General features: G+C 37.1%; 2 protein-coding genes across 29 annotated transcripts in view; one reads left to right on the plus strand and one right to left on the minus strand.

Annotated features, from left to right (window-relative positions):
- Positions 1-5,472, plus strand: part of FAM185A (family with sequence similarity 185 member A) — a 103,055-nt gene extending 97,583 nt beyond the window's left edge. The window contains exons 9-10 of one of the 3 annotated variants that reach the window (XM_063814997.1): positions 4,242-4,362; positions 4,869-5,472. In XM_063814997.1, the coding sequence (XP_063671067.1) occupies positions 4,242-4,361 (120 nt within the window). In that variant the 3' untranslated portion in view covers position 4,362; positions 4,869-5,472. Of the gene's footprint in view, positions 1-4,241 lie in introns of all 3 variants that reach the window. The other 2 variants (XM_024358015.3, XM_063814998.1) reach the window with 2 other exon arrangements.
- Positions 1-13,307, minus strand: part of FBXL13 (F-box and leucine rich repeat protein 13) — a 268,541-nt gene that overhangs the window by 35,566 nt on the left and 219,668 nt on the right. For 23 of the 26 annotated variants that reach the window (XR_010158650.1, XR_010158651.1, XM_063814976.1 and 20 more), the window contains one exon: positions 10,364-10,447. The exons of the other annotated variants lie outside the window; for them this stretch is intronic. Coding sequence is in view for 21 of the 23 variants with exons in the window: in XM_063814976.1 (XP_063671046.1) it covers positions 10,364-10,447 (84 nt within the window). In the remaining 2 variants the exon portion in view is untranslated. The remainder of the gene's footprint in view (positions 1-10,363; positions 10,448-13,307) is intronic. 26 annotated transcript variants of the gene reach the window in all.

Here is a 13,307-nt window from a genome sequence, read left to right on the forward strand (position 1 = left end):
TTCCTTCTTTTGTGTAATTATAAATACTACCCACTGCATTCTGGTTTCAGGGCTTTAAAAAGCAGATGAACTGTCTCTGTTAGAGATACTTTTTTATAATTAACTTCAGAGTCATTTATTAATTATCTTTTATAGTTAATAAAAATAAGAGGGAGCTATGTTTGGGTTTGGAGAACAATGACGATTATCGAAGTCTGAATCTTCGCCTCCCCTCCAAACCAGAAAATATAAAGAGAAAAGAAATAAAACTGCACAGGACCCATACATTCATCATTACTAGAACTAAGAGAACAATACAGCCTTCAAATTACTTGTAGGTAGAGTAAAAACAAATTCAAACAGAGCTCCCTTAGCCTGCCTGCGGCTGCCACAAACCTAAAGATAGAGTGGGAGAGAGAATGCCTAAAAGACTGTCGTAAGAGTGGAGAGGTGAAGAGAGCTTAGAGGAAACACAGACAAAATCATGCCATATTAAAAAAACTGTTTTTTTCTCTATAGTCACACCACTCTCAATACTTCCAGAACACTTCACTTCTGATACCAGATGTGTGGGTTTTTCTATACACTGACCAATTCTGTGACACCCACTGGATGTTCTACAATTTAATTCAATGCTGACATTAACTGGAGTTAGCACAGACCCCACAGGTTAAGAGCTCAATCCCAGTAGATTTCAGATGCCAATCGCAAGTCCCAGGTTGTCACTTGGACTTCTGATGAACCAGCTATATATTAATGTTCCCATAACTACCTCCTTGGGCTTGATAATTTGCTAGGACAACTCAAATAATTCAGGGAAACATGTTTACCAGCTTATTATATAATAAAGGATACCAATGAACAGCCAGATGAAAAGGTACATAGGGCTAGGTGTAGAGGTCCTGAGTGCAGGAACTTCTGTCCCCACAGAGTTGGAGTGCACCCCTTTCCTGGCATATGGATGTGTTTGCCAACCTGGAAGTACTCTAAACCCTGTAGTTCAGGGATTTTTATGGGGGCTTCGTCATATAGACACCATCAATTATTAGCTCAATCTCCAGCCCCTCTCCCCTTCCCAAAGGATGGGGAATGGAGCAGAAAGTTCCAAGATTCTAATCGTGGCCTGGCCTTTCTCATGACCAGCCCCCAACCAAGAACTCACCAAGAGTCACCTCATTAGAACAGAAGATACACCCAGGAAACTCCAAGGAATTAGGAGTTCTGCATCAGGAACCATGGTCAACGACCAAATATTAGAACAAAAGATACCTATTACCCCTATTGCTCAGAAAGTTACAAGCCCTTTAAGGAGCTCTGTGCCAGGACTGTGGATAAAGACCAAGATATATATATTTCCTATAAATCACATACTCACAAGAAGAGAAATTCTGACAACAGTAAGTGCCAAAATACTGAATAGATCTTGGTAGTTCATAGGGCTTGAAAGCGGGGACACCACCAACATTCCTGGCAGCCAAGTCAGATGCATGGACATTGTCTTTAACCACATCTTCACACTCATCCCTCATCTGAACTATCAACAGTTTCATGGATTTTGCTATCTAAATGTTCTCTAATCCATTTCCTTCTCCCCAGCCTCCCTGTTACTTCCCTTGTTCAGGTTGCTATCCTGTCACCCCTGGACTATAACAAAAAACTCTTAGATTCCTACCTTCACTCTCCTTTTCCCCTTCTGCTCTTCAATGTAACTTCCACTTTCCTTGTTAAAGTGATTTTTCTGACAGATAAACTTCCCTGGCATTCCCATGCTGGATTAGGTACCTCGCCTGAATCCTCCCATAGCCTCCTACATACCTTTATCACAGAATTATGACTAAAAGCATCCTTTTGGAATTAGAAATTTTATACACTAGCTCATGTACTTACCTGTTTCATGACTTGGGAGAAGTTTTTAACCTCTTGGAACCTCCAGTTTGTAAAATGGAATTAAAAGTATTGCCTACCTCATAAAGTAGGAAATTAATACATGGAAAATACAACAGTGCCTGACATGTAGTAAGGGCTAAATTGATATGAGCTGACAACCACCACATAGTATTGAATTTTTCTGCTTATATATCTGCCTAACCCACTAAACCTAGCCTCATCATTTAAAAAAAAATTATAATGATTTCTGTTTTCAAAAAACAAACAGATTATCCATGTCCTCTACATGGAAAGTCTAATCCAAAATGTTTTGTGTTCAATCACTGAGCAAGATGGTCACATTTTCACAAAATTAATTAATCTGAGGCTGGCCATGGTGGCTGATGCCTATAATACTGGCACTTTGGAGGCTGAGGCAGGCAGATCACCTGAGGTCAGGGGTTCAAGACCAGCCTCAGCCAACATGGTGAAACACCATCTCTACTAAAAATACAAAAATGAGCTGAGGATGATGGCACATGCCTGTAATCCCAGCTACTTGGAAGGCTGAGGTGGGAGAATTGTCCGAGCCCGGAAGAAGGAGGTTGCAGTGAGCCAAGATCGTGCCACTGCATACAAGCCTGGGCAACAGAGCAAGACTCAGTCTCAAAAAAAAAAAAAAAAAAAATCTGAAATGAGATGGTTTGAGCATGATCTTACTTGAAGGTATGGAGTAGCCTAATTAATCATCTAAGCTCTTTCCAACTTGCTAATTGCAAATAATACCCCAGTGTTGTACTAAGGAAGCTTAAGAATCGTTCCTAAGCTTAATGGACATGACCAAAGTGCCTGAACTTTGGGACAGCCACAGGCCACCTATGCGAGCACAGCCAGCCCACCAGGCTGCAGGGTAGAGAACACAAACAGCATTTGCTTATGACAGCCACAGGCTCAATGCTCACTGACGGTGGCTGTCTGCCTGCCCAGCTAACCTGTAGTTCTTCTGTATGGCCTACACTCTAAGAATGGTGTTTATATATTTTGAATGGTTGAAAAAAAAAGCAACAGAAGAATAATATTTCATGATTATGTGAAAATGATATGAAATTCAAATTTTCAGTGTCCATAAATAAAGTTTTATTGGAATACAGCAACTCTCATTTATTTACATATTGTCTATGGCTGTTTCTATGCTCAATGGCAAAGTTGGGAAGTTGCGACAGAGACTGTATGGCCTGCAAAGCCTAAAACAGAAACTACCTGACCCTTCAAAACTTTACAGAAAAAAAAAAAAAGCCTACCCCTGCTCTAGGGTGCAAGCTCCTGTCTGCTTCACAATTGTAGTCACTGTAGGGGAATGAATTGTTGTGGGCTAAGTGAATTGCTTAAGAAAATGTGGCCATGTAAGAGGCAGAATTGGAATAAAAATTAGGACTCTTGACAGCTAGTCCCACATTCCCTAAATTATATTATTACTTTTGCTATCAGAGAGCTAATCCACACACTTCCACAGGAAAAAGAGCTTTGTCATTTAAATGGATGATTAATTTTTAAAATAAAACGTAGACTAAAAGGTAATTCTTTAACACCCAATTTTTTTTTCTTTTTTTTCTTTTTTTGACATGGAGTCTCTTTCTGTCGCCCAGGCTGGAGTGCAGTGGTGCCATCTCGGCTCACTGCAACCTCTGCCTCCTGGGTTCCAGTGATTCTCCTGTCTCAGCCTCCGGAGTAGCTGGGACTAGAGGTGTGCGCCACTATGCCTGGCTAATTTTTTTGTATTTTTAGTAGAGACAGGGTTTCACCATGTTGGGCAGGCTGGTCTCGAACTCCTGGCCTCAGGTAACCCACCCACCTCAGCCTCCCAAAGTGCTGAGATTATAGGTGTGAACTACTGCACCCAACCAACAAACCAATTTTTATTATCTGCTTTGAATACTGACCATCATCTATTGGTTTTAGCCTAGAAATGTATAATCATATAGCATCTCTCTATACACAATTTGGGTGTAATAAATACATATACACATTGACATATGTATATGATCTAATATATACCAAGGTGTATACATATATTTAATTTACCTATATATACTAGACATAGATGTACCTTTACATATATTTGCATGTAAACACACATATATGCACACTTTCACTGCATACACACCTGCCAGTCCTTCTGGTGCATCCTAATGAAACCTGATTTTCTCCTGCTAATGACATTAGCACCTGGCCGCTAATGACATTTCTTAATCAACTACCTCAACCTGCTAACATTGAAATAATTAGAAATTTTTGTCTAGCTGCAAGATTTTCATTTAGAGATAATCTGCATAAAAAAATACACATTCGTGTGTACGGATATTATATAAATGTATTTATATTATGCTTCATTCTAGGAAAGAGGAATGAGAAATGCAAACCAGATTAAGAGTATAAAAAGCAACCAGAAGCCAGGCACGGCGCCTCACACCCATAATTCCAGCAGTTTGGGAGGCCAAGGCAGGTGCATCACCTGAGGTGAGGTCAGGAGTTCGAGACCAGTCTGGCCAACATGGTGAAATCGCATTTCTACTAAAAATACAAAAAATTAGCCAGGCATGGTGGTGCATGCCTGTAATCCCAGCTACTCGGGAGGCTGAGGCAGGGGAATCACTTGAACCCAGGATGCGGAGGTTGCAGTGAGTCGAGATCGTGCCATTGCACTCCAGCTTGGGCAACAAGAGCGAAACTCCATCTCAAAAAACAGCAACCAGAGTAAATAATTGGATTTATTCCATTGGTTCTATCAAAACAGCTTATTAAGATGGAACTTCTAATACGTCTGAACTGTAACACTGCATTTAAGCCAATTTCTTTGCCATACTTGGCCGTCTGTTATTTAACTGACCTCATAAAATCCTCAAGAAAACGATTTCTTAAGAAATGCTCAGTTACAGCTGCATCAAACATCTTCTCCAAAATGCCTTTCAAGAGCACCAAATAATTCTAGTGTAACATAATCATTGAATGTCTGTTGTTCTCAGAAAAGAACTAACGTTGGAGAAAGTAATTAAAGCCAGATCCTAAAAGTCAATACATCTGAGGCTCCAGACACTGACTCTGCATGTGCTGTGGTTTCCACTAAACACTAAAATGAGGTAATTTTTTATTCTTATTATGTTCACAACTCTTGCAAAACCTAACCAGGGTAAAAAATTTATTCATTTTTCTCATTAAGCGAATTATGTAGTGTGTAAGTTTTCGATGTCTTGTGCTAAAAACAGAATCTCTCCTATAGTTACCTTATCTAAGTAACGAGAGAGCATTCTTTATAAAGTGCAGATAATCTAAACATCTCAATTTACTCACTTTATTTTATTCTCTTTCCTTCTCTTTTTAAATCCAGGTAAGGAATTGTGAAATTAGTTTGTAAGTCACTTTCTCCTCCCCCGGCTTTGTCTGTTCCCTTTTGGGACTTAATAATTGGGCTGGAGGAGGCAAGGGGAAAGATTACCACATGCCCAGAAGTATGAATCTTGGAAGAAGTAAAACTGGTTAAAAGCCACAACACAGACACACACGTACCAAAAGCAGGGAGGAGAAAAAGAAGGATGAGAAATGATGAAAAAGAAAAATTTCAGGGTTGAGGGTGAGGGGAGGGAACTCAGAGTACAGGTCAATAGGTGCAGCAAACCACCATGACACACGCATACCTATGGAACAAACCTGCATGTTCTGCACGTGTATCCTGTTTTGTTTTGTTTTTTTAGGAAAAAAAAAGAAAAATTTATTGTTCATGAATTTGAGTAGAACAAGTAATCTCTTAGATTACTGAAAATAAATACATGTCAGTTTGTAAAAGATTAAATTGTTTTAAAGATATGCCAGAACTCAGCTGTATGGTCATATAGTTACCAAATGGGTAAATGCTTTCATCTACAATCTCAGAGCACCTAAAAATAGTACAATTTTTAGGCTCCAAAGAGTGAAAAGAAAAATGTCTGGACCCCACAGAATCAAAAAAGAATGACAGAAAACACTGGTCTCCTGATACTTAACATCAAACTTTGGCCAATACTCCTTCATCCCAAGAATGAGAGGAGCATCTAAAAATTAATCAATAATGTACATTAAGAAGCTATGTCATCACCATGGTAGGTTTCAATACTTCTAAATGATTTCTAGTTATTGGTCAAATATAATTGGTCACCATATGAGAAATATAACCCAGTATTAAAAATGTTAATATTTTAAACTGTTTTGTCTAGTCTATCACCTTGTCAAAGATCTTTTGAAAGCCTGACTATATCATATTCATAGATAAAACTTTGTATAAATGCATGTTTAACCCTTAAGTTAATTGCAGCAGGTAAATCATGGCTTAACTTTAGAGGAATCTTTCAACTTTTTCTCTTAGTAGGTTACATACATCTAAATGATTTGTAACCCTTTTTGTTATTAAAGAGTTACAATATTTCCAATATGGAAGTTTCTAGTCCTCTCTGGGATATTTGTTTTGTGTTCGTTTATTTAACTCTACACTATTAAATATACTACCAGGCAGATTTCTTAGGGACTTCTTAGAACATTAGTATCCTTGGTCTAAAATTGGGGGAAATTGACATTATGTGACACTAATGCTCCTTAAAGTAGATTCCCTTAAGTATGATTACATTGTTCCCAGTGAGAAACAGCAGACCCAGTGAGAAACAGCAAAAATAATTTGAAAACGTTTTTTTCTCACTAAGCTGTCAAACAACCATTCAGAACAGCCGTTCTCCGTTTCTACCTTTCATTTCCATAAAACTGTTACTGAATTAGTTTGCTGAGAAGGTATAAGACTTTGGGCCAGTCATTTAAGCCCTCTTGGCCTTTGAGGTATTTTTTTATTCTTACTACCTTAACATTAGGGAGTTGCTTTAGATGTTTCTAAGATTCTTTCAGCTCCAGAAGTTTAGAATTCAATGCTAGAGGTCTAGAGAATCTTTTGACCTGGAATCCTCTACAGCCCACTAGTTGGGATGGTATTTTAACAGTCTCCTGTTAGTCATGTTAAAACTTCTTGGAAAGTCTACTTCAAACTGACAGAGATAATTTAAGGTTTGCCATGCTCTGTGGACTTCTCAGCTATTATTGCATTATCTTCCTACTTGTGGGACAAACCCTTTTATAGGTTTTTCTTTCTCTCTTTCTTCCCTCCCTCCCTCCCTCTCCCTCCCTCTCCCTCCCTCCTTCCTTCCCTCCCTCCCTCCCTTTTCTTCCTCTCCTCCTCCTTCTTTTCTTCTTCCTCCTCCTCTCCTCCTCTTCCTTCTCCTTCTTCTTCTTCTTTCTCTCTCTCTCTTTCTCTTTCTCTCTCTCTTTCTATTCCTACTTTAGCTTCAGGTTTTTATGAGTGGTTGGGGTTTTAAACTCTCAAGGCACATTTATCTAGAACTTCCAATGTGTTTCAGTGCTTGCATTCCTAGGTTACTGCTTCCCTTCTTGTTCAATACATGTATGACACATGACTTTGGGGTTTTTTCTAACAGCATATTGATATGCTTGAAGTGATGAAAAAATTACACTGTGGCTTGCTCACAATATGTACTTTATGACTTCCTACACATCACTTAAGATTAGGTCTAGGAATTTTACTTTTCTCAAAAGCTCTTGAAGAATCAATTGAGCACGTAATCATTTATCCTAGCCAATTATTTATCTCATGCTTTCCATTCCCATAAAGGATGTTAGGAAGTATGTTTGAGTAACTTAAGTTCCTAACTGTTGAGTATCTGGCATAATTTTTCAAACTCCCCCAACTTTCATGATTAGATCATATAACATTTCTATCCACAGAATACTTTGTTTATATGAGAAGACTTTTACCACACTGCAGTTCATCACTCTCCATGTAAAATATCCCTGTTTATTTTGAATCTGACATGAGGAAGGGAGAGAGTAGACAGGGAAAAATGGGAAAATAAATCTCAATCACTTTGGCTGTGGAGACCTAACTAAGAGCCTGGAGGTGAACTTGGTTCAACTAAGATCACATATGTGTTGTTACATTTCCAATCCATTTCTGTTTTTTCTATTGTGACCCACAAAATTTATTCAATTTCTACTTAATTAAACTAAAAAGTTTCAGCACAGCAAAAGAAACAATCAGCAGTGTAAACAGACAATGCACAGAGTGGGAGAAAATCTTCACAATCTATACATCTGACAAAGGACTGAGATCCAAAAATCTACAACGAACTCAAACAAATTAGCAAGAAAAAAACAAACAGTCCCATCAAAAAGTGGGCTAAGGACATGAACAGACAATTCTCAAAAGAAGCTATACAAATGTCTAACAAACATATGAAAAAAAATGCTCAACATCACAAATGATCAGGGAAATGTAAACCAAAACCACAATGCAAAACCATCTTACTCCTGCAAGACTGGCCATAATCAAAAAGTCGAAAAATAATAGATGTTGGCAGGGATGCAGTGAAAAGGGAACACTTCTGCACTACTGGTGGGAATGTAAACTAGTACAGCCACTATGAAAAACAGTGTGGACACTCCTTAAAGAGCTAAAAGTAGAACTACCATTTGATCCAGCAATCCCACTGCTGGGTATCTACCCGGAGGAAAAGAAGTCATTGTACGAAAAAGATACTTGCACAGACATGCTTATGGAAGCACAATTCGCAATTCCAAAATCGGGGAACCAACCCAAATGTCCATCAATCAATGAGTGGATAAAGAAATTGTGGTATGGAATACTATTCAGCCATAAAAATGATAATGGCATTTGCAGTAACCTGGGTGGAATTGGAGACCATTATTCTAAGTGAAGTAACTCAGGAATGGAAAACCAAACATTGTATGTTCTCACTCATAATTGGGAGCTAAGCTATGAGAATGCAAAGGTATATGAATGATGCAATGGATTTTGGGGACTTGGGGGAAAGGGTGGGAAGTGAGTGAGGAATAAAAGACTACAAATTGAGTACAGTACAGTGTATACTGCTTAGGTGATGGGTGCACCAAAATCTCACAAATTACCACTAAAAAACGTACTCATGTAACCAAACACCACCCATTCCCCAAAAACCTATGGAAATAAGAAATAAAGTGAATTAATCATTTTTCAAAAATCAATTCAAGATGGATTAAAGACTTAAACGTTAGACCTAAAACCATAAAAACCCTAGAAGAAAACCTAGGCATTACCATTCAGGACATAGGCACGGGCAAGGACTTCATGTCTAAAACACCAAAAGCAATGGCAACAAAAGACAAAATTGACAAATGGGATCTAATTAAACTAAAGAGCTTCTGCACAGCAAAAGAAACTACCATCAGAGTGAAGAGGCAACCCACAAAATGGGAGAAAATTTTTGCAAACTACTCATCTGACAAAGGGCTAATATCCAGAATGTACAATGAACTCAAATAAATTTACAAGAAAAAAACAAACAACCCCATCAAAAAGTGGGTGAAGGACATGAACAGACACTTCTCAAAAGAAGACATTTCTGCAGCCAAAAAACACATGAAAAAATGCTCATCATCACTGGCCATCAGAGAAATGCAAATCAAAACCTCAATGAGATATCATCTCACACCAGTTAGAATGGCAATCATTAAAAAGTCAGGAAACAACAGGTGCTGGAGAGGATGTGGAGAAATAGGAACACTTTTACACTGTTGGTGGGACTGTAAACTAGTTCAACCATTGTGGAAGTCAGTGTGGCGATTCCTCAGGGATCTAGAACTAGAAATACCATTTGACCCAGCCATCCCATTACTGGGTACATACCCAAAGGACTACAAATCATGCTGCTATAAAGACACATGCAAACGTATGTTTATTGTGGCACTATTCACAATAGCAAAGACTTGGAACCAACCCAAATGTCCAACAATGATAGACTGGATTAAGAAAATGTGGCACATATACACCATGGAATACTATGCAGCCATAAAAAATGATGAGTTCATGTCCTTTGTAGGGACATGGATGAAATTGGAAACCATCATTCTCAGTAAACTATCACAAGAACAAAAAACCAAACACCGCATATTCTCACTCATAGGTGGGAACTGAACAATGAGAACACATGGACACAGGAAGGGGAACATCACACTCTGGGGACTGTTGTGGGGTGGGGGGAGGGGGTGGGATAGCATTGGGAGATATACCTAATGCTAGATGACGAGTTAGTGGGTGCAGCGCACCAGCATAGCACATGTATACATACGTAACTAACCTGCACATTGTGCACATGTACCCTAAAACTTAAAGTATAATAAAAAAATAGTAAATATTTAGCTACATTTTAATACTTTACATGTTATAACAATATCATTAATTTTGTTGTTTTTAAGCTTTGTTTGTACTTGTAAATTTTTATTTTGTAGTTACTTAAGAACTAAAGGCAAAAGTGATTTATATTTTGCAATTCTGTTATTTCAATAAAAATAGTCCTTTTTATTCATTGGAAAAAAAAGAAAAAAAGAAAAATTTCAATCTTAATTCTTTAACAGATGATCTTAATGATCTTACCTGAATTCCATCATCAGTGATTCTATAACATTCGGATACAGAAAGTTCCTTCAATTTTTTATGTCTGGAAAGCACATTCAAACCCTAAAAATATTTAATATAAAGATCATTTTGTGATTATCATTTAGTATGGAATATATAGTTCCAATAACCATTTATACAAACTGACAACATAAAAAACCATTTATGAAAACTAAAAAATTTTAGCTGCTGTCATATTTCTTTACACTTAACAAATCATAAGACCACTTAGATTAGGCAATGCCATTAAGTAAAATTTTCAGGTTGTCTCTAATGTTTTACAAAAGCTTTTATGGAATCCCAGAGTCAGAAAACTCCTTAGGAGGTTATTATCTTGCCACTTGTTTCCAGATAAATGTTATCTGAATCAATATAAACAAATCCAACTTACTAATTTATTTTGAAGATACTTCATGTGGATAAAGAACCTATTTGTTAATATGTTTTTATTTATGCCTAACCAAAACATCTAAAAATCTTTAGCTCATTTTATAATGATTAATCCCTTGAAGAGGAAGAGAATAGATCTTTATATAAAGGCCTAGAGACAGATAATCATTCAGTCATAGATCATTTCTTTTTCAGGTTAAAGGCCTTGGATTTTTTTAATTTAAAAAAAGAGATTGCACTTTCAGCCTTAATTTTTTTTATGTGTGCTTGTGTTGTCCCATTTCTCAGTACTTTTTCCCCAAATTTACTGGCACAACACTCAGATAAGGAACTGACTAATGTGGCTTATTGATGCCATCCTTCTGTTTTTCAATCAGGATCACATTACTTTTATGTAATCCCATACAATGTACTTCCTAAACTAGGTGGACAAGAGCAGGGTTGTTCCCCCCACCACCCCCCAAACCACCCCTCACCTGCCGCCATTCTATGATTCCAGGGCTGGCTGGCAGGGAAAATACCAGAAATGACACGTAGATTTGTCCTTTTTATATTTTATTTGCAGGATTGGTTTATATTTTATCGATCTTAAATACAACATTTGGACCATAATTTAAAATGGGCTATGCAAATATTATATCTTGTTTTTTTTTGTTTGTTTGTTTTGTTTTGTTTTGTTTTAATTCCCAATGCACAGATTGGGCCTTCTCATAAAAAAAAAAAAAAAAAAAGCCTGTATTAATAAAAATGTGTTTTATTTAAGCCTCTGCTTAAACTATGATTTCTAATTTCTTTTAATGGTATTGCATACCACTCCAAAATAAAATCTGTGAATTCTTTTAACTTTTTAAAAACTTTTATTTGCATTTATTTTATGCTGAATTTATTCCTGTGCCATAAGTTTTTATTTGTTTCTTCAGTTTCTTCAGGAATATCTTTTTCTTCTATGCAACCTCATTCTTTCAGTTTTATTGTTGACTGTGGATTCTTTTGCTAGGAACACATTATGTTTTCTGCCTCCCTGTTTCAAAACAAAGTCTGACCAAATCCTGTGGAGCCATCACATGTGGTCTGGGTTCCAGATGTGGATGCTATTTTATTCATGTTAAAAGAATTGGAAGAGTTTAGATATTCCCCAATAGAATCCAAATTGTTTGAACACAAATATCAAGTAACAGATGCAAAGTTTGTCTCTTTACCCTATACTTGATAATAGCTAAGTATGTTTTAGTATGCTATAGAAAATTTGTCCTATGAAACTATCTCTGAAGTTTTCACTTAGATTTCACTTTTATGTAGTCAAGTTAGAATTTTTAAGATAAGCTGTAAATGAAGTGCATTTGCTAAATATGACATATAACAACATATATGCTTACTACTTTATTCAAAATCATTAAAAATTAAAATATTAAAACAGAATGCCATGTCTCATCACTGTAATTGTTCATTAAAACATATGGCCTAAAAATTGAATTGATCAACATTATTAGCCATTAGATAAATGCATAATGACATACCACAACGTACCTACTAGGATGGCTATAATTTAAAATACAGATAATAAAATGCATTGGTGAGGATGTGGACAAACTGGAACTCTCATATACTGCTAGTGGAAATGTAAAATGAGCCAGCCACTTTGGAAAACAGTCTGGCATTTCCTCAAAAATTAAACATAGAGTTATAATATGACCCAGCAATTCTACTCCTAGGTTTATACCCAAAAGCAGTGAAAACATATGTTTACAAAGACTTGTACATGAATGTTTATACCAGCACTATTTATAATAAAATCCATGCATTCTTCAACAAATGGTGCTCTTCAATAAGTGGTGCTGGGAGAACTTGATATCTGTATCTAGAAGAATGAAACTAGACTCCTGTATCTCCATATACAAAAATAAACTCAAAATAGACTAAAGACTTAAACATAAGACCTGAAACTATAGAGCTATTAGAAGAAAACAGGGGGAATGCTTCAGGGCATTGATCTTGGCAAAGATTTTATATAGCTAAGACTTCAAAACCACAGGCAACAAAAACAAAAACAGACAAATGGGATGATATCAAACTAAAAAGATTATATACAACAAAGGAAACAATAAACAAAGTGAAGAGACAACCTATAGAATGGGAGAAGACATGTGTGAACTAGTCATACAACAAAGGACTAACATCCAGAATATACAAGGAACTCAAACAACTCAACAGCAAATAAACAAATGATCTGATTAAAAAGTGAACAAAGGAACCAAGCAGACATTTCTCAAAAGAAGACATATGTGAGGGCGATGTGGCTGTGATATCTGTCACCCCATTGATCGCCAGGGTTGATTCGGCTGATCTGGCTGGCTAGGCAGGTGTCCCCTTCTTCCCTCACCGTTCCATGTGTGTCCCTCCCCAAAGCTGCGTGCTGGGTCAAAGAGGATAGCCAACCCTGATAGAAGAGGATGGGTTATTGGTCTAGGATACAAGTAGCTGCACTCCCCTGCTTGAACCTCCAAACCTCTCAGGAAGACATACAAATAGTCAA

The sequence above is a fragment of the Pan troglodytes genome, chromosome 6 (genome assembly GCF_028858775.2).
Source record: "Pan troglodytes isolate AG18354 chromosome 6, NHGRI_mPanTro3-v2.0_pri, whole genome shotgun sequence".
NCBI lineage: Eukaryota > Metazoa > Chordata > Mammalia > Primates > Hominidae > Pan > Pan troglodytes.